This window comes from Copidosoma floridanum, unplaced genomic scaffold (assembly GCF_036245765.1).
Source record: "Copidosoma floridanum isolate Cflo_tuat_1 unplaced genomic scaffold, Cflo_Japanese_pri ptg000013l, whole genome shotgun sequence".
In the NCBI taxonomy this organism is placed as follows: Eukaryota; Metazoa; Arthropoda; class Insecta; order Hymenoptera; family Encyrtidae; genus Copidosoma; species Copidosoma floridanum.
The window spans coordinates 29581888-29598554 of record NW_028321890.1 but is presented as its reverse complement, the minus strand read 5'-3'; the positions used below and the strand labels follow the sequence as shown (position 1 = coordinate 29598554).

The window sequence follows — 16667 nt, the reverse complement described above, 5'->3', positions numbered from 1 at the left end:
AATTTGATTCAGTCCTTAAGTTACACTCAGTTCTTTATATTATTTTATAGTGAAAATACAGGTAGAATGTTCATGTTTTTTTTTATTTTCTTATTGTTTTAGTTTTAAAGGCTTTCTTGTTTTTACAGAATACTCTTCCATTTTTTTTATTTCTGTAGATGTTTGGCAACAGCAGTACAAAGCAAAAAGTAGCATCACATAAACTTTCCAAGTCTCTGTAATTATTATTAATTTAATGTAATTAAAAATTACCATCAAATTTTAATTATTTTAAATTATTTACCTTGAAAAATTTTTCGCATGTATATATGTCCAATTTCTTCATCAGCAAAAAAATAAAAATTTGAAATGGCAGATAGTATCAACAGAGGAGTTGCAAACAAACATTCTAATCTTCTTTTGTTCATATCATTTAAAAAGTCGTGTAAAATATTTTTATATAAGTATTTACTACTTGATTTCGCTATGTTTTCTATCAAAACTCCTGTGAAATTCAAAAACGACCATATGAAAATATACAAATGCATGCCATGCCAGAGATATATAAAAATAAAACATAATGCTGAAGCAAATATTTTCCTAAACGATGTCCTTGGGCTACACGGAATATAAATATACCTGAAAATATTTACAAAAAAGTTTTAGAGAGTGTCAACTGGCCCATAAATTTAGTTTTTAATTACCTCAAAAGAAATTTATACAGTCCTCTATCAAAATGTTTCCACATATCTGAGTACAAATGTATTCTACCAATACACTTAGGCTGAGGAGGTGCATCAATATCTTCAGCTCTACATACAGTTGATGTCAGTCCATACGTGACTACATATTTGTTTAAAAAGTACTGTCCCATGCAATAACCAAACCCATAAAATTCCCATGGTTCCAGTTTTATCACAGCTTCGGGGTGAAATCTTAATGCATTAAAGTATAAAAAGTGCAAAGATAATTCTGTAAAATACATCCAAAATGTATAACGAACTAGATTCAAAATTGTTCTCTGTAGCTTTTCTTTACCCCATCTAGTGAATGGCTTTCTTATCTAAAAATGTTTAACATTAATAATACAGCTTTCAAAAAGCTCATTAACCACGACTAAGAACACTTACACCATCTGTAAACTGATGATAAAGAATAATTGGTCCCAAAAAAAGGGTTGGTAAATACAAGCAATACGCTATATTCTGAATCAAATCTTTAAAAAATCCATAAACATGGATGTGCTTGTAACTATTAATGCTGTCTAAACTATAACTGATACTTCTAAGTTGAATCCAACAAATGGCAGTAGTCAAGAGAAAATAGTCTTCATCATTGAGATCTAACCATTCTCTAAACACAATATCTGATACTTTTGCCCAGTATATCAGAGCTAAAGTAATGGAATGCACAAGCCATGAAACTGTTTTACTTTTGAGCGAAGTCAATAGACAAGATACAAAAGGAAGTAAAAGTGTACACAGAGTACTCAAAAATCCTAAATAATGCCACAAAAATGTAATCGATATCGTCACATACCAGCCACATAACAAAGTCTGAAATAGTAAAAAAAATTAATCTTCATTTTGTAGATGCCACAGTTAGATCATCACAAGATAAATGACATTCTCACTGTATTGTGATAAAAGTGTTTTATACATTGACTCATAATTATATGCACAATGATCCAAGGCACTAGTCTGTAAATAAGTGGTATCCACATCTTCCACTCTTCATCGGAACTATCAAGCTTTCTGTTAAGAAAAGACCAGCCAAGACTGAAGTCGTTGTAGGCATCATAGTAGTTGTAAAAAACTGTAACGACAAAAACAACACACTGTTTTCACTTAAAAAAATGAAATAAATTGTACAAAAATGATAAAGGAAAACTTACATTTATCAGTGGCCAAATAAACACGATAGATAGAATAAAGCACTGCCGCGATCCACACTCCAAAGTAAAACAAAGTTTCAAACTTCACTTGGCTTTTTTTCGGCTCCATTTCTCTCTTCGTTCTTCAAACACAACCGTAATTTATAAAACTCGCGCAAATTCAAATTTAGCGCTCGCTACTGTAATTTCGCGCTCATTTTCGCAGCAACAATAAAAACAAGAAACAAGGGGTATTTTCCGCAATCGTCACCAGCAAGTAATAGTGGATTGCGCTCTACGTTACCCAGTTTAATTTAAGGTCAAATTATAGTTGACTTACCGACCTGACGGTAACGTAGAGCGCAAATTTAAATTGCTGGTGACGATTGCGGAAACTTAGAGAATATATTGTATGCTCCGACCGCGAGACGAGACACCCCAAGCAAGCGGCGTTACCACCACGACCTACGTAACTTTACAGCCTCTGATTTTATCATTCTGGTAAAGAGAGCACGGTGTAAGATGTACGTGAAGTTATGTGTAGTAATTAAAGTAATTACTACTAATTAATGTCATATGGTCCATTTTATTAAACCATATGAATATCTATATTTTTGGAGGTAGACTTTTGGGTAAAAAATATGTTGTAAACTTGCCGCAAACAGCAGAAACTACGTCAACTTTTTATTATCTTTCTATACAATTAGTTGCGGCTGGTTTATAATTGATTAAACTGCTCTAATATAGGAAGTAATAATTATTTGGATCAGCGCCATCTAGCGGTCTTTATTTTTTGGCCAAAAGTGGCTCCTAAAATTCTCAATCAGAGCAGTCAGGATTAGAGCCATTTAGTCAATTATAAACTAGCCGCAACTCATGATGAAGCTATAAAATGAAAAAATAACGATACGTGTGTTTTTGGCGGCAAGTTAACAATATATTTTCTACCAAAAAATCGACCTCCTATGTGTTTATAATTTTGAAGATAAATTTTTAAGCCTAAGATAGATTGTTAACTTGCCGCCAAAAACACACGTATCGTTATTTTTTCATTTTATAGCTTCATCATGAGTTGCGGCTAGTTTATAATTGACTAAATGGCTCTAATCCTGACTGCTCTGATTGAGAATTTTAGGAGCCACTTTTGGCCAAAAAATAAAGACCGCTAGATGGCGCTGATCCAAATAATTATTACTTCCTATATTAGAGCAGTTTAATCAATTATAAACCAGCCGCAACTAATTGTATAGAAAGATAATAAAAAGTTGACGTAGTTTCTGCTGTTTGCGGCAAGTTTACAACATATTTTTTACCCAAAAGTCTACCTCCAAAAATATAGATATTCATATGGTTTAATAAAATGGACCATATGACATTACTTAGTAGTAATTACTTTAATTACTACACATAACTTCACGTACATCTTACACCGTGCTCTCTTTACCAGAATGATAAAATCAGAGGCTGTAAAGTTACGTAGGTCGTGGTGGTAACGCCGCTTGCTTGGGGTGTTTTCCGCAATCGTCACCAGCAATTTAAATTTGCGCTCTACGTTACTGTCAGGTCGGTAAGTCAACTATAATTTGACCTTAAATTAAACTGGCGCTATATATATATATATATTCCGTAATTTGGCCATCAGTTAAAACAGCAGACGACGTGAAAGTCGAGAAAAAAGTGAAGATTTTATCGCTGTTGACTGTCGTCTGCTATTTTAACTGGCCAGATTACGGAACAGAGCGCCAGTTATTTCAAGGTAGTTGACTTACCGACCTGATGGTAACGTAGAGCGCAACCCACTATTACTTGCTGGTGACGATATTAACGTGTACATATCATTGTATATATCAACATCAACATAGATATGTTGCAAAGTGCGCATATATAAATGAATGATAAATACTATACTATTATATTATAGCCTGAAACCTGTTATTATTAATTGTTATTTGTTACCCATATTTATATCATATAAATAACATAACGAAACAAGTGATATTATTTTCTCTTGGGTTGCCCCTATTTTTTCTGTATATTTTCTACACGAAACTAAAACGTAAAATTTGCATTTTCCTCCCGAATGTTATTAGATCGCGCATCCACAGGCATCAATGTACGGACGGCCCTATGGCTACGGACGCTCGAGGTCCTACCAGCACATCTGCAGGGACACCAGCTGCCCTTGCGTCTACAGCCCCGCCCGTTATTGAGCTCCTGCTGCCACGCTGAAACGGTACTAACCACCATTCGTCATTAACATTGCTACATTTTACCCCTACATACAATGGTAACTTTGGATTTTTTTGCCCATCCGCAGTTCCGCTTGCAGAAGCTGCACGCGCAAAGGAACTAAGGAACACGATATGACCGGTCTCTATGTAAGTATGTACTTGCGCCGTCGCTACCACCACAGCCGTCACCAAAATTCATGAAAGTAAAAAAAGCGCGTTACTGAGATATGAGCGAAATAAAATTTCAAATGCGATTTTAACATTGATCCACCACTCGAAAAAAATTTTATTTATTTTTATCGTAATCAGCAGATCAAATTACATAAAATATCAAAAACGCCTTCTTCTCTGACAACTTTCTAATTCAGAAGTTTCTCGGTTGGTCTATTGTAAATAAAGAAGTGCAAATACAAACAAGTTTGTTTACTTTTTGCATTAACCTAACCTAACGTGTACTACTGCGCATCGCGTACGGTCAGGGACGATCGCGGACGATCGGAGAAGAGCACTTGTTCACTTTCGTCTCCGACTCGCTCACACCGTCCCCGACCGTCCCTGGATTGTAAGGTGAACGAATCTTCTATGTGCATCCAGGCATTCCACATCCACATTCCAGGCCATCCTCTTTTTCTCTCTCTCTCTCATTCCTCAATGCTTTAATGATGATTGGTGCGTGCAACAGTGAAGAGAGCCTACATTGGAGCTACTTCGGATAGTTCGGATTCGTCTACCTTTACTGATTGGTTATTGGTTTGTCGCGACCTCGTATTCATACGGAAACCGGTCACGACATCTATAAAAACGCAGAAGCGCGAAGCGCGCACAAAAACAAGTATGTACTTATAAATTATATTTGTTCTTGTGCGTGCTTAATTGCTTATGCGTTTTTATGCAGATGTCGTGACCGCCGTGACCGGGCTTCCGTATGTTCAGGTACTGTTATTGTTTACAATGATAATGAAATGAAGAAAGGGTAAAGTGCTCATGCAAACACACAACAAATTAAAACAAATTAATAGATGTGGCAACTATTTTTCAATAAAAGTAAGTTAACATTAAAATTATACATTGCGAAAAAATGTTTATACATACATACCAAAGTGAATACTTATTTTTTCAATGTTTTTATTAGTATGTGTACTTTATTTGAATTATAAGTAAAAACATGAGTATTTAAATAGTGTATCTACAAAACAAATGTTAAAGTACGTTACAGTAGCCAAGTAATTAATTTTTTTTAATTTTATTAAAAAATTAAACAATAATAATTGTTAATTTAGAATTTTGCTAATTATTTTGGGTGTGTAATACTTATACACCCAATGTATAATATAATACTTAAGGAATTTAAACGAAATTATAAGATTTTATTCAAAATTTTTTTTTTTTTTTTTTTTTTAAGTCGAAATAAAATATGTTATTGTATACATTCATTTATATGTATCAGGTGCAAGTATTACATAATATCCTATGTAAGTAATTTTTAATGAAAAGCTATTGCTATGTAAAGTGTCTCGGGATGATAACATTTATAAAGTTTTAAATTTTTTAACATGATTTTTCAAATATTACTTATACTAAATTTAACAATACGTATTTTTAACTGAATCTTCCTAATACGAATGACATTGTTTACAATGAAATATGGAGTGCGTTTTGTGTAATCAGTATGGCAAAACGCATTTGTTACGTAGTTTTTATAGCTGGTAATTGATTCAAAAGATGTAATAAAAATATAATAACCTCTTTGTCTATTCTCATCAAAGAGCTTGTGAATTTATTTGTACTGTTTCTTCAACTTTAGCTGTCACACTGAAGTATGAGACGACAAATGCGGGGTAGCGCTCACGAATACCAGATATTTAAATATGTTGACCTGTTATGGTATACAGCGAAATTTCACGCAATGATCACATAATTTAGAGAACAAAGATGATGGGATTTCAAATTCGTCTCTAGAAAAACCTGCGCATTGCCGCTAAAATCTTTAACAGAGTGTTAAACAATTTTCAAAAACAGATTGGAGAAGAACAATCTAAAATTTAAAAAAGTTCTCAACAATGATTGAGATGAATGAAAATAGGAATCACGAAGAATTCATCCAAATTCCAGTTAAAATTAAAAGTTGGACCCCATTACTACTACAGTATTCAATGGGTTCTAAAAAGTTGGATATAGAGTAATTTAATGTAGAGTCAAAGGTATTTCAAGGTGTTTACTTGTTTTACTTTTACCAAGTTACAACAATGTAGCAATACAAAAATTTCAATCATATTTTTACTATAATTGTTGGAACTGGATCTTTATTATATTTCTTCATAAATAATAGTTATTAAAAAATTTTCGAATTTACCCCCAATTTGGGTATGAAAAGTGAAGTAGAGATAGAAGTATAAAAGCAGCTAAGAGTATGCAACAATAATATGTTACATTTTTTTCTAACATTTTTTTTTCATTATGAAAAAAAAAAATAATTTACCTATAAGTACGTATTTTCCGAAATGTAGGCTCGAAAGTATGAGTAATGCATACTATATAGTATACTATTAAAATATAGGTAGGAAGACACTAATGTGCAAGATCCATGCAAGAAAACGTTTGCCTTAATCTGTACCCCAGCGCTCCGAGTCAAAAGCTAACGCAAATAATTTAAGATCGTCATTGTGATAACTTTAAATAGAGATGGCAAAACGTATTTACCTCATGATCGAAAAGCCTGCTCGTCCTGTGATTGGTCATTTTTCTTACTCAGTAATAGAATCTACTTTAATTTGTTGTAAAAAAAAACCTGATATTTAAAAAAAATTTAAAATAATGCGCAGATGGCGTCTCAAACATCCTGTTGTGTACAGCTATATGTTATTTTGATGACTTATACCAGCTAAGGAATTAAGATATTTGCATTTAGATATTAACAATTCGTAACGCAATCAATTAAGATTCATTGAAAAATCTGATGAGACACTAATTTGTACTTATTAATATGTTTGTGTGTGTGTCGAAGAATCTACAATTGTATAACTTAAAATCAAGCCAAATAAATAAATATACTCTGTTAAGAATACAACATGATTTAGTAATATAATATGCATATGATATCGAGTCTGGGAAAGACGACCTAGTAAAGATCTACAGTATACATTTTAAATAGTAAGCTAACATTTCCTTTCGAGTGATGAACCCATAAAATTTAATATGCCTGTGTTGATGATTTAAAATTTAAGGTGTACTTAAAGCCAACATCTCAACATCACCGGTGTGGTGAATCAACTTTTGAGTATGTTATTCTGATTGGTGGTGGTACGTATTCGCCACAGTTGCATTTTTTCGTACTGACAAAATCAAATGAGCCAATCCTAGCATGACACAGAGGACAGTACAACTTGCCTTTTATCCAATTTTCCTGTAAAAAAGATTTTAAAAAAATATTATTAGTAACATAATTATTTGTGTAAAAACAAGTATAGCCATAGATTTGTAGACACATCCACACTGTGAACACTCCTAATTACTCACCCTATCAACGACCTCTTGAACCCAATCGGGCATGTTTTCCTCGGCAAGGAAAAGACACTCCTCGGGCACATCACTGTTGCACTTGGTGCTGCGTTCTCCAGCCTTGATCAATTGTCCGTGGCTGTCAAGGGGTGGCGAGGCTTCCTCGGTAAATAGCAAGCTACGGCATCGCTTGCATTTTATTTGGGTGATCTACAAATCAAGAAAAACAAACGCAAAAGCTTGTATCTATATTTATACGTACTTTTTTCATTCTCGTTTTTTATAACAAAAGCACCTCTCAATCTCGTCAATCCTCTCATACTTTGTACGCAATATGTTTTGCGTATGCTATATATATATATACACGTCATAGGTGTGGATAAATGTAAAGGAATATGAGCCCGATTCAAGGTGTAAAAACGACAACAATAGAAAACACAAAAGCATTCTCTCTCTGCATAAGTACATACACCTACTTATATCGCGCTACTTATTTGTCGCGTAACGGTCATCTACATAAACATAAGAGAATATACTTGCATGTATGTACACATATCCGTGCATATGTTTAAGTTCCCGCGAATTTCCCTTATATTTTTTGACGTTTTGTTTTTTTTTTTGGAGCAAACGTACATGTATATAGGTATATCTAAGTAGCACTCGATCAGCTGATGACGCGATTTGCAATGTATCGAAACCGAGCAAAGTTATCGTTGTGGTAACTTAAATACTTGTGACATTCCACGGAGCGAAAGATTTTTTTTTTGTTGCAAGCTCCTATTAAACGTTTTTCAAGGCGATGAAAAAACATTTTTTGGACACAAAAACGCGCGTAGTGGAAAATGTTGGAATTACTTTGCACTATCGTATGCTTAAAAGTGTTTATCTAGGAATGTATACGTAATAAAATTTTATAGACAGGGGGCCTTGGTAACAACCTAGTTTATTGTCGCGAGTCTACTCACTTTGGCGGGCATATTCTCGGCGCGTGTTTATTTATATATGCAACACACACCAACACACACTGCAACGTCAAGATTACGTTTGTGGGTATAAGCAATTCACGGCCTCCTCTTCGCCCTCGGGCTCATTTGTACTGCTGATGTTTACAATCGTGCTCCTTTCCTTACGATCTCCTCCCCCGTTTGTTGTGTCAACCAAAGATACACTGGATTTGCATGCTAGTAGCTGCAGGCTGTGAGACAGTATATAGGTGAGCTATGGACCACATCAGCTGATTTCTCTTTTGCCAGGATTTGTAATTTTTTATTTGTGAATAGGGCAATTGAAAAGGAGAGCTCTCTTAGGGAAGTTACACTGCGCGAGAGCCGTAAACTGGGAGCGCAACGCAACAACTAATACTATCTTAAGATCAAAGAGCAATAGAGCATCAGAGCAGAGAGAGCAGATATATCCATAGTATACACAGCTGCTGCTGTGTTCTACTGTTCTACACCTATACGTGCCCCTTTTTGTGCCTGTTATGTTGTGTAACGTGTATAATATACTGAGAGTAAATAATAGTTTTTATCATTTTTTTGTTCTTTGTAAAATCTAAATTGAAAGATATACGATTTAATCTTATTTTTATCAACAACTAGTATAAATAATTCATAGTAATTTTTATCCGTTACTTCAAAAAATATATGTTTTATGTTGTTACAAATAATAAGTATTATAAGCTATTAGTTATAATTGATGACAGTTATTATCGGTTTTTATTTTTATTTTTTCACTTTTTGAGGTGTCAAATTCGAAGAAAATAAAAAAAAGATAATAATAACAGTTATTATAATTTTTATCGTATATCTCAAATATTGATATATTTTTATTACTATTTACAGTTATACTTTGACTTATCGTTGGTTATTCGCCAAAATGATTTTAATTTGGAGGATCACACCGAAAGCTGTGGTAAAAAAAAAAAAAAAAAAAAAAAAATGTACAAATCGCACGTTTATAGGTTTCATCATAAGTACCTGTCCTACGAGTGGATCAACGAGGATGGCGTTGATGGGAGTGAGTGGCTGTAGCCTGTGCTACGTCATCGGTTGGGGCGTTCCGGGCCTCTGGGGCACACCGGGTTGTTGGGGCTGTTGTCGCCTGGGCCAGTGCTGGGGCGAAACGGGCGGCGTGTCCCTGGGGGTGGTGGGTGCCGAGCTTGCGGCCAAGTGGGCGCTCGTCGAGTAGCGGCCGGCGGCTGGTCTGCCCCCGGGCCCGGCGACCAGCTGCTGGCCACTACTGACGGGCGCCGAGCGGCCAATCGCCGACAGGCTCAACGTGCTAAGTACCGCCGCCGCTTGTGCTGCTACACGCTACCGCTGCCGACAGATCCACCCGGGACATTGCCCTCGAGGGCGGCGCCGAGCTCGTGTAGTAATGCAACCCCGCTGGACCGCTCCTGTACAACACAACACATCGTGTCGTCGATCGGTACACAACTACTCTCCTAATTTTAAATAGTTCATGCACGCAGACGCACGATTATATTCATGTGTATTTTTTTTTTTTTTTTTTTTTTTATATTTTGGGAATAATTTTTTTTTTTCATTAGCCACTATTATTGGTAATACAATATTAGACAAAAATTCTGACAAGTATTTGGATTAGTTTTTCAAATATTTTGACAATTTTTTCTTCGTCTTAGATTGTTTTCTTTTTTTTTTTTTTTTTTGTTTCAAAAATTCCAATGGATTGTTTTTGCAGTAAAAAATTTCATCAAATGCAGTTTTTTAAAGAGCGATTGAATAAATTTATTCTAGCATAAACAATTATATTTATAAAAAAAATTAAAAAACTATCCGTTACAAAAAAATTAGTCTGCTTACACACACTGATAAATTAAAATTTTGTTGATCATATAGGGTAAATAATTTTATCCCCGTCAATAAATATTTTATGTTGTGGATATTTATTAAGTATTGATTTTTTATATTTATTTTTTAAATTCTTCATTAGTGAATCTCTGGATTTAATGAAATAATGATTATTCACTTGTTTTTGTTATGAAACTGTGTAGTGTCTCAGTTGCGCACTTATAACTCTCACCCGAAACAATATATTTATAAGCTATAATTTAAGCTGGAAGAAAAAAAAAAAAAAAAAAAAAAATGTCATAAACTCACGTCCAATATTGTCCCTGGGTCGAGCCAACGCGCTACCCGTGCGCGCGAGTCCCGGTGACGGTGGCGCGGACGGGAGCATCCTGGGTGTCTGCGGAGGGGTACGGCCCGCGTTGGGAATCGACGTTGCGCTGCTCGTCGAGGATTTACGGCGCGGGTTGCGCTTCGAGGGCTGCCGGCAGATCCCGGTGGGGCAGTTGCGGCCCATCGGGCAGTTGCCCTCGCAGAGCTCGCGCGCCAACGCCAAGCCCTCGTAGCTCACCAGGGTCTGGCGACACGCCTCCGCGTCCTGGGACGACAGAGCCAGGCTGGGAAAGCGCTCGCGAAAACGCTGCCTCTCCTGTACGGGGCATGAATGTCAGGTGGTCATGTGTATACAAGGTATACACCTGCCCAATTATATACCTCCTGGAGCCGAGTCGACTCGAAATCCTCGAGCTGCTGTTGGAAGCCGACGTTCGGGTTGGCCACCGCCCTGCCGACCCTCACGACTTTCAGGGCGTCCTTCCACGAGAGACTCGTCGTGCTCATTATGTACGCCACCGCCACGGTCACGCTCCGCGACATTCCGGCCAAACAGTGGATGAGGACGTTGCCGCCGCGCAGTCGGGCCGAGTGTATGAAGTCGTTGCACATGGAAAAGTACTGGGAGAGATTCTGGTCGGGCGTGTCGGCGGCCAGGATGCATAGGTAATGCTTGTCCTGTGTGTGTCGAGGAGTTGATTAATTCATGTTCATTTTTTTATTTATTTTATTTTTTTTTTTTTATTTTTTTTTTTTTTAACACTGGAATGCCTCGTACAACGTGTGTATACTTGTCGCGCAGAAACAGCGAGTAATTTACAGTTTTAATTGATGCACGTACATTGGAGTGTCCAAAATGTTTGTTTTAGTCGTATACCCATGGGAATAACATGTATTTTAATTGCGAGAATATACATAACATAATGATTTTCAATCCAATTTCAGTAGAATAGGAACTATCTACTAAGTTTTTTTTTTTTTTTTTTTTTTGCAAGAAAAAACAAAATAGTAAGAAAATAATATATGCGTACAGCCGTTAAAGTGAATTATTATAGCTAAAGAAAAAAAGTTTTTTTAATAAATGAACAGATTACGATATTAAGTAGTTAATTAATGTTTATTTTAATTTAAATCGAGGATGGAGGTGTTCTGTCTCCTTGAGGTTACGTTGGTTACGTAAAAGAAATAATAATAGAAAATTTTATTGGGTTAAAATAACGGAAGAATTCATCAAATTTTTCCTAATTCTGCGGGGGGTGCTTGAGCTGCTGCAGGGGTTCCGAACATATAGAGCCGCGAAAAAAATAATGGAAAATTTCATTGGACATTTATACATATTGAGCCAACATATTCTGAATTCATGTCATGAAAAAAAGTGCAAAGTATTTGAATAGAATGAAATGTAAATAACAAAATAACACATTGGAAGTGTTTGAAAATATGTTGAAAAAAATAAATAATATAATTGTTTTACGAGTACATTTAACTTTCAACGAAAAGGTTTATAACTTTACGATTAAGTGAATTTTCACTCTTTATGAGACGAAATGAATAACATAAAATTTGGAATAATGTAATAATAAGGCCATATATTGGCTATTACTAAAATTATAAAAAAAAAAAAAAAAGTATGAACACGCCAGGGGTCTGACTCCCAATTACCACGTATCTCAGCGAGCCACTACGTTTTTTTTTTTCGACAGTAGTAGCAGCTCAAGCCAAGCCTAACACATGGGTAGGTCAGAGCCAGTGTGCACACAACTCTGACTACTGAAAAGCTAATTCGGCTATATATACTAACCAACTACTTTTTTCGCCACATGCGGGAACGGCACCGGAGCCACGCGGTTGGAGACGCAATCACAATAGCAGTGTTGTCTATCTGCTGTCGATAACTAATTAATAATAGTATTGCAGGTGACCGGTAACCGCTAATATAATGCTGTAGTATACCTATATGTATTCCTTTCTCAACTATTGAAATTTTAGCGGGTATACGACTACAAAATAAAAATTTGGGAAATAACGGACAATGTAAACGTACGTCAAAAATTCTGATGATGATTAAAAAAACAAGAAAAAATAAAAATAAAAACACTGCAGTCGCTGTGAAAAAAAAAAATGTAAATTGTTATAAATTCCACAGTAATACACGTATGCGTATATTGATCGTGTTCCGTGCGTGCAGCGAAAACCGTGCAGGCATTATTTGTTTTTCCAAACTGATCGACAAGAGAGAGAGAGAGAGTAAATTAATTTTACCATAATAACAAATCAACATTACGGAATGCAATCGTCGAGCCGCGTCGTGGGTCGTGGATGGCGAGGATGTGCGTGATCTCGAAGCGCTCGAGTTGCGCCGAGTCCTTGCTGTCTCGGTAATTGCCCACGTACAAGCCTGGTAGAACCTTTTATAGAGAACGTATATTTTTTTTTTCATTATTACAGTCCCTCGGTTGATGTATCTAATAAATATAAAAAAAAAAATTTTGTGCTTGTCTAAATAATTCAAATAGACCAAATCGATAGGAAATTTTCCGCTCTATACGCTGTTGTTTATATTTTTACTATAGCTCTTACCGTTACTGAGATATGAGCGAAATAAAATTTCAAATGCGATTTTAACATTGATCCACCACTCGAAAAAAATTTTATTTATTTTTATCGTAATCAGCAGATCAAATTACATAAAATATCAAAAACGCCTTTTTCTCCGACAACTTTCTAATTCAGAAGTTTCTCGGTTGGTCTACAAACTATTGTTTACATACAGCATTAATCTAACCTAACGTGTACAACTGCGCATCGCGTACGGTCAGGGACGATCGCGGACGATCGGAGAAGGGAGAAGAGCACTTGTTCACTTTCGTCTCCGATCTCCGACTCGCTCACACTGTCCCCGACCGTCCCTGGATTGTAAGTGTAAGGTGATCGAATCTACTCACACACACTCGACTAATATCAGGTAAGCACATACCTATACGTATAGCTATCATAGCTATACAGTGGCTACCTTACTGCGACCAAAAGAACAATTGCAGACACTGTAGTACCTAAATTGACAACAATTTTAAATGTTATGCCAATAACCGCAGTTAACTTATACGTTTACAGTGCACAGTCCTTCATTAGTCGCGTGGACTTGGAGTTGAAAGTTACTAATTTACATGCGGCTTGAATACAGACAACAGGAACAACAGTGATTGTCTTATACCTTTTGTTTTAACTGTTTATGATTTCAATTTAATATTTATTGTTTATTAAAGAACGTTGTGTCAAGACATTTGTAAACATGTCGTATCAGTTATATAGAAATACGACCTTAGGCAACACCCTGCAGGAAAGTCTTGACGAATTGATACAAGTAGGTTATGTTTCTTGTTGATTATTTTTAATAAACACTATCGATTTATTTTGTTTTTTAATCGCTGTTTCAATAATTATCCAGTATTTACTGAACCTTGTATTTTGTTTTTAGTATGGTCAAATCACACCTACTTTAGCTGTGAAGGTCTTGTTGCAGTTTGACAAATCAATCAACCAGGCTTTGGCAACAAGAGTAAAGTCCAGGCTTAGTTTTAGGGTAAATTTTGACACAATTAGATAACTTTATGTTCAAAATCGAATACTTTCAAATTATTGTTTTAAAACTTATTCTGTCCAACTATAAATTAAAATTTTCCAAGGGGAACAGTAAAATACATATACTTATTTGATACATTTTATGTTTCAGGCTGGCAAACTAAATACATATAGATTTTGTGATAACGTATGGACATTTATGCTTAATGATGTTGAGTTTAGGGAAGTTCAGGAAGTTGCTATTGTAGATAAGGTCAAAATAGTTGCTTGTGATGGAAAAAGTAATTGTCTTATTTTTTTGTGTTACGTTACGACATCGATATTATTGGTTATTAAAATAACACCTTATAACTTTTCAATTTCAGCACTTGATACAGATGGTCAGAAGCGGTAACATTCTCGTCGTCGTACTTTATATTTATTTGGGTTGCATCAAGGATTTTTTTAAATAGTAGACTAAACTATTTATTTATTTGTTTATATTTCCTTTATTTGTGATAAAGCTGTCAATAAAAAACTATTAAAAAATTTATGTCTAACAGTATTATATTCTATTAACATTGTTATAACTTATCGCCTTTTTTTATCATATACATCAAGTATCGAGGAATTAAGTTTTTCACTGAAAGCTTGAAAGCTAAACTTTTCTAAAAAGACATTTTTGCCAGCTTCTCCAAACTGTCTTCTAAGTGACTCATCTTTTATCAATACTGCCAGTTTTTCGGCAAAACTTGTTTTTTCCACGAGAAAACCCGTAACACCATCTACAACAGATTCTTTAGGTCCGCCAGAATTGTGGGCAACAACAGGCTTCGAAGCATACATTGCCTCTAAAGGCACTATCCCAAAATGCTCATTGGGCGGCGTATATATTAAAACATCACAATTTACTAAAATAGATACTTTTTCAATATCCGTTGGGGATCTCAAGAAAAATATTTTACTTGCAACTCCTAATTCGTCGGCAAGGGCATTCAGCTCCAAATAATATTCAACGTTCTCTTCAACTCTCTTATCATACCCACCAGCCATTATTAAGTAAACTTTTCTGAATTCTTCTTGGCTAAGTAAGTTTTTCAAATCAGCCAATGCTTCAATTGCAGTGGATAGTTCCTTTTTACGTTCATATCTGTTGATGGAAAGTAAGAAGCAGGTGTCAGACAACATTCTTTTGTCCAATACCCTTTCCATTGTGAGTATATGTACTCGATCAAAGAAAGCTGTGTTTATTGAAGGACACAACACTTCAGTGCTCTCTGCATTCAGTCTTTTGAAAGTTTTTTTGTATACGGATTTGGTATAAACACTATTAACAAATACTTTGTCGGCTAAGCCTGTAGTAATTTCTTCAAGATAATTAATTGGAGCACGGTAGAGCTTTTTCAGCTGACTTTCATAACTTGTCAGTACCTGATCCGGATGATGACAATAAAACACAACTACTGGTACTCTCAACTTGAGTATTGGAATGCACACAGATACTAAATCACAGAAAACAATGTCAGGAACGTCACCTTTTAAAATTATATACAGGGCTGCATACATCTGTAAAATAAGTAAGATGAAAATGAATAGATAAAAAATCGCATTTTTCGTCAACTAATTGTAGGTACATTCAGAAAATAAATTTACAATAGCTAGTTAGCTTACCATTCTGAAATAGGCGCAAATAGCAAAAAACCTGCCGAAAACATGCCGGGGAAGCCAATCACCTACGACCGTGACCTCGAAAGTGCCATCCTTGGTTTCGTCGAAGCAATGGCTCTTGTCGTGATGACTCGTAACGAAGTTGACATCGTGACCGTGGTGCTTGAGAGCCAGTGCTGCGTCGACCACTAACCTCTCGGCGCCGCCGATACCAAGGTCCGGGTGCAAGAATGTCACCCTCACCATGTTTTCTCACTTTTACGCACCTGATATCGATGCAACTGTCATTCACCGTTTTGACATCCTTATTGCAGACAAGTTTCGGAGTGCTCGGACCGACTGACGCGGTGTATAGGTATACCTAAATTCAATGCGGGGGTGTTTAAATCTTTTTCATGTGCAAAACGAATACGTAAGTATTGCGCTGGTGTTCCGGCTGGGTTGTTGTTGCCGCTACTGCGCCTGCCAGCTGCCACGTATGTTTTGCCGCAAGCCATGCTGTCGGGGAGTTCAGGGGAGCATTACTACACGAGGAATTCTACAAAAAATCTCCAGGTAGGTGGGTGTAGGAGCCCACTGTAGTGTAAATTTTTGTTTACATTTTGTTCAATCTTGCAAGATTTTCCATACTCGTTTGAAGGTATGGGGAAGGTATACATCGAAAGTACAGGATAGGACAAAAGATTTTTTGATTTAGGAAACCTGCGTAAG

General features: G+C 35.8%; 5 protein-coding genes across 5 annotated transcripts; 1 reads left to right on the top strand and 4 right to left on the bottom strand.

Moving 5' to 3' along the window:
• Positions 1-20: 20 nt before the first annotated feature.
• rasp (protein-cysteine N-palmitoyltransferase Rasp) lies at positions 21-2095 on the bottom strand. Its single transcript, XM_014354724.2, has 6 exons — positions 1874-2095; positions 1613-1794; positions 1110-1535; positions 684-1042; positions 284-618; positions 21-215 (listed from the first exon to the last, which is right to left on the bottom strand). Exons 1-6 carry the CDS (start codon positions 1980-1982, stop codon positions 91-93), a joined length of 1536 nt encoding a protein of 511 aa, XP_014210210.2. The 5' UTR covers positions 1983-2095; the 3' UTR covers positions 21-90.
• A 3004-nt stretch (positions 2096-5099) lies between these two features.
• Positions 5100-8935, bottom strand: LOC106640724 (uncharacterized). The gene is made up of 3 exons (XM_014354849.2): positions 8547-8935; positions 7600-7791; positions 5100-7486 (listed from the first exon to the last, which is right to left on the bottom strand). Exons 1-3 carry the CDS (start codon positions 8556-8558, stop codon positions 7334-7336), a joined length of 357 nt encoding a protein of 118 aa, XP_014210335.1. The 5' UTR covers positions 8559-8935; the 3' UTR covers positions 5100-7333.
• A 685-nt stretch (positions 8936-9620) lies between these two features.
• LOC106645335 (uncharacterized) lies at positions 9621-13702 on the bottom strand. Its single transcript, XM_089590794.1, is given in 7 exon segments — positions 9621-9869; positions 9871-9979; positions 10703-11043; positions 11109-11405; positions 13012-13044; positions 13046-13135; positions 13679-13702. Coding segments are annotated over 7 exon segments (1143 nt in total).
• TfIIA-S (general transcription factor IIA subunit 2) lies at positions 13577-14826 on the top strand. Its single transcript, XM_089590939.1, has 5 exons — positions 13577-13692; positions 13842-14091; positions 14206-14310; positions 14461-14590; positions 14675-14826. Exons 2-5 carry the CDS (start codon positions 14020-14022, stop codon positions 14701-14703), a joined length of 336 nt encoding a protein of 111 aa, XP_089447065.1. The 5' UTR covers positions 13577-13692; positions 13842-14019; the 3' UTR covers positions 14704-14826.
• On the bottom strand, positions 14802-16422 carry Alg2 (alpha-1,3/1,6-mannosyltransferase Alg2). Its single transcript, XM_014354725.2, has 2 exons — positions 15960-16422; positions 14802-15854 (listed from the first exon to the last, which is right to left on the bottom strand). The coding sequence occupies exons 1-2, from the start codon at positions 16200-16202 to the stop codon at positions 14880-14882; spliced, it is 1218 nt and encodes a 405-aa protein (XP_014210211.2). The 5' UTR covers positions 16203-16422; the 3' UTR covers positions 14802-14879.
• Positions 16423-16667: the final 245 nt, after the last annotated feature.

Excerpts from the sequence above, each read along its gene's own strand:
- rasp (XM_014354724.2), bottom strand. The coding sequence starts at position 1,982 with ATGGAGCCGAAAAAAAGCCAAGTGAAGTTTGAAACTTTGTTTTACTTT. Across the intron at positions 1,795-1,873 it reads TTATTTGGCCACTGATAAAT|TTTTTTACAACTACTATGAT; the intron begins GTAAGTTTTCCT and ends TTGTCGTTACAG. Across the intron at positions 619-683 it reads CTGTATAAATTTCTTTTGAG|GTATATTTATATTCCGTGTA; the intron begins GTAATTAAAAAC and ends AAATATTTTCAG.
- LOC106640724 (XM_014354849.2), bottom strand. Across the intron at positions 7,487-7,599 it reads TTCAAGAGGTCGTTGATAGG|GAAAATTGGATAAAAGGCAA; the intron begins GTGAGTAATTAG and ends TCTTTTTTACAG.
- TfIIA-S (XM_089590939.1), top strand. The coding sequence starts at position 14,020 with ATGTCGTATCAGTTATATAGAAATACGACCTTAGGCAACACCCTGCAG. Across the intron at positions 14,092-14,205 it reads GTCTTGACGAATTGATACAA|TATGGTCAAATCACACCTAC; the intron begins GTAGGTTATGTT and ends TTTTGTTTTTAG. Across the intron at positions 14,591-14,674 it reads AGTTGCTTGTGATGGAAAAA|CACTTGATACAGATGGTCAG; the intron begins GTAATTGTCTTA and ends TTTCAATTTCAG.
- Alg2 (XM_014354725.2), bottom strand. The coding sequence starts at position 16,202 with ATGGTGAGGGTGACATTCTTGCACCCGGACCTTGGTATCGGCGGCGCC. Across the intron at positions 15,855-15,959 it reads TTTGCGCCTATTTCAGAATG|ATGTATGCAGCCCTGTATAT; the intron begins GTAAGCTAACTA and ends CTTATTTTACAG.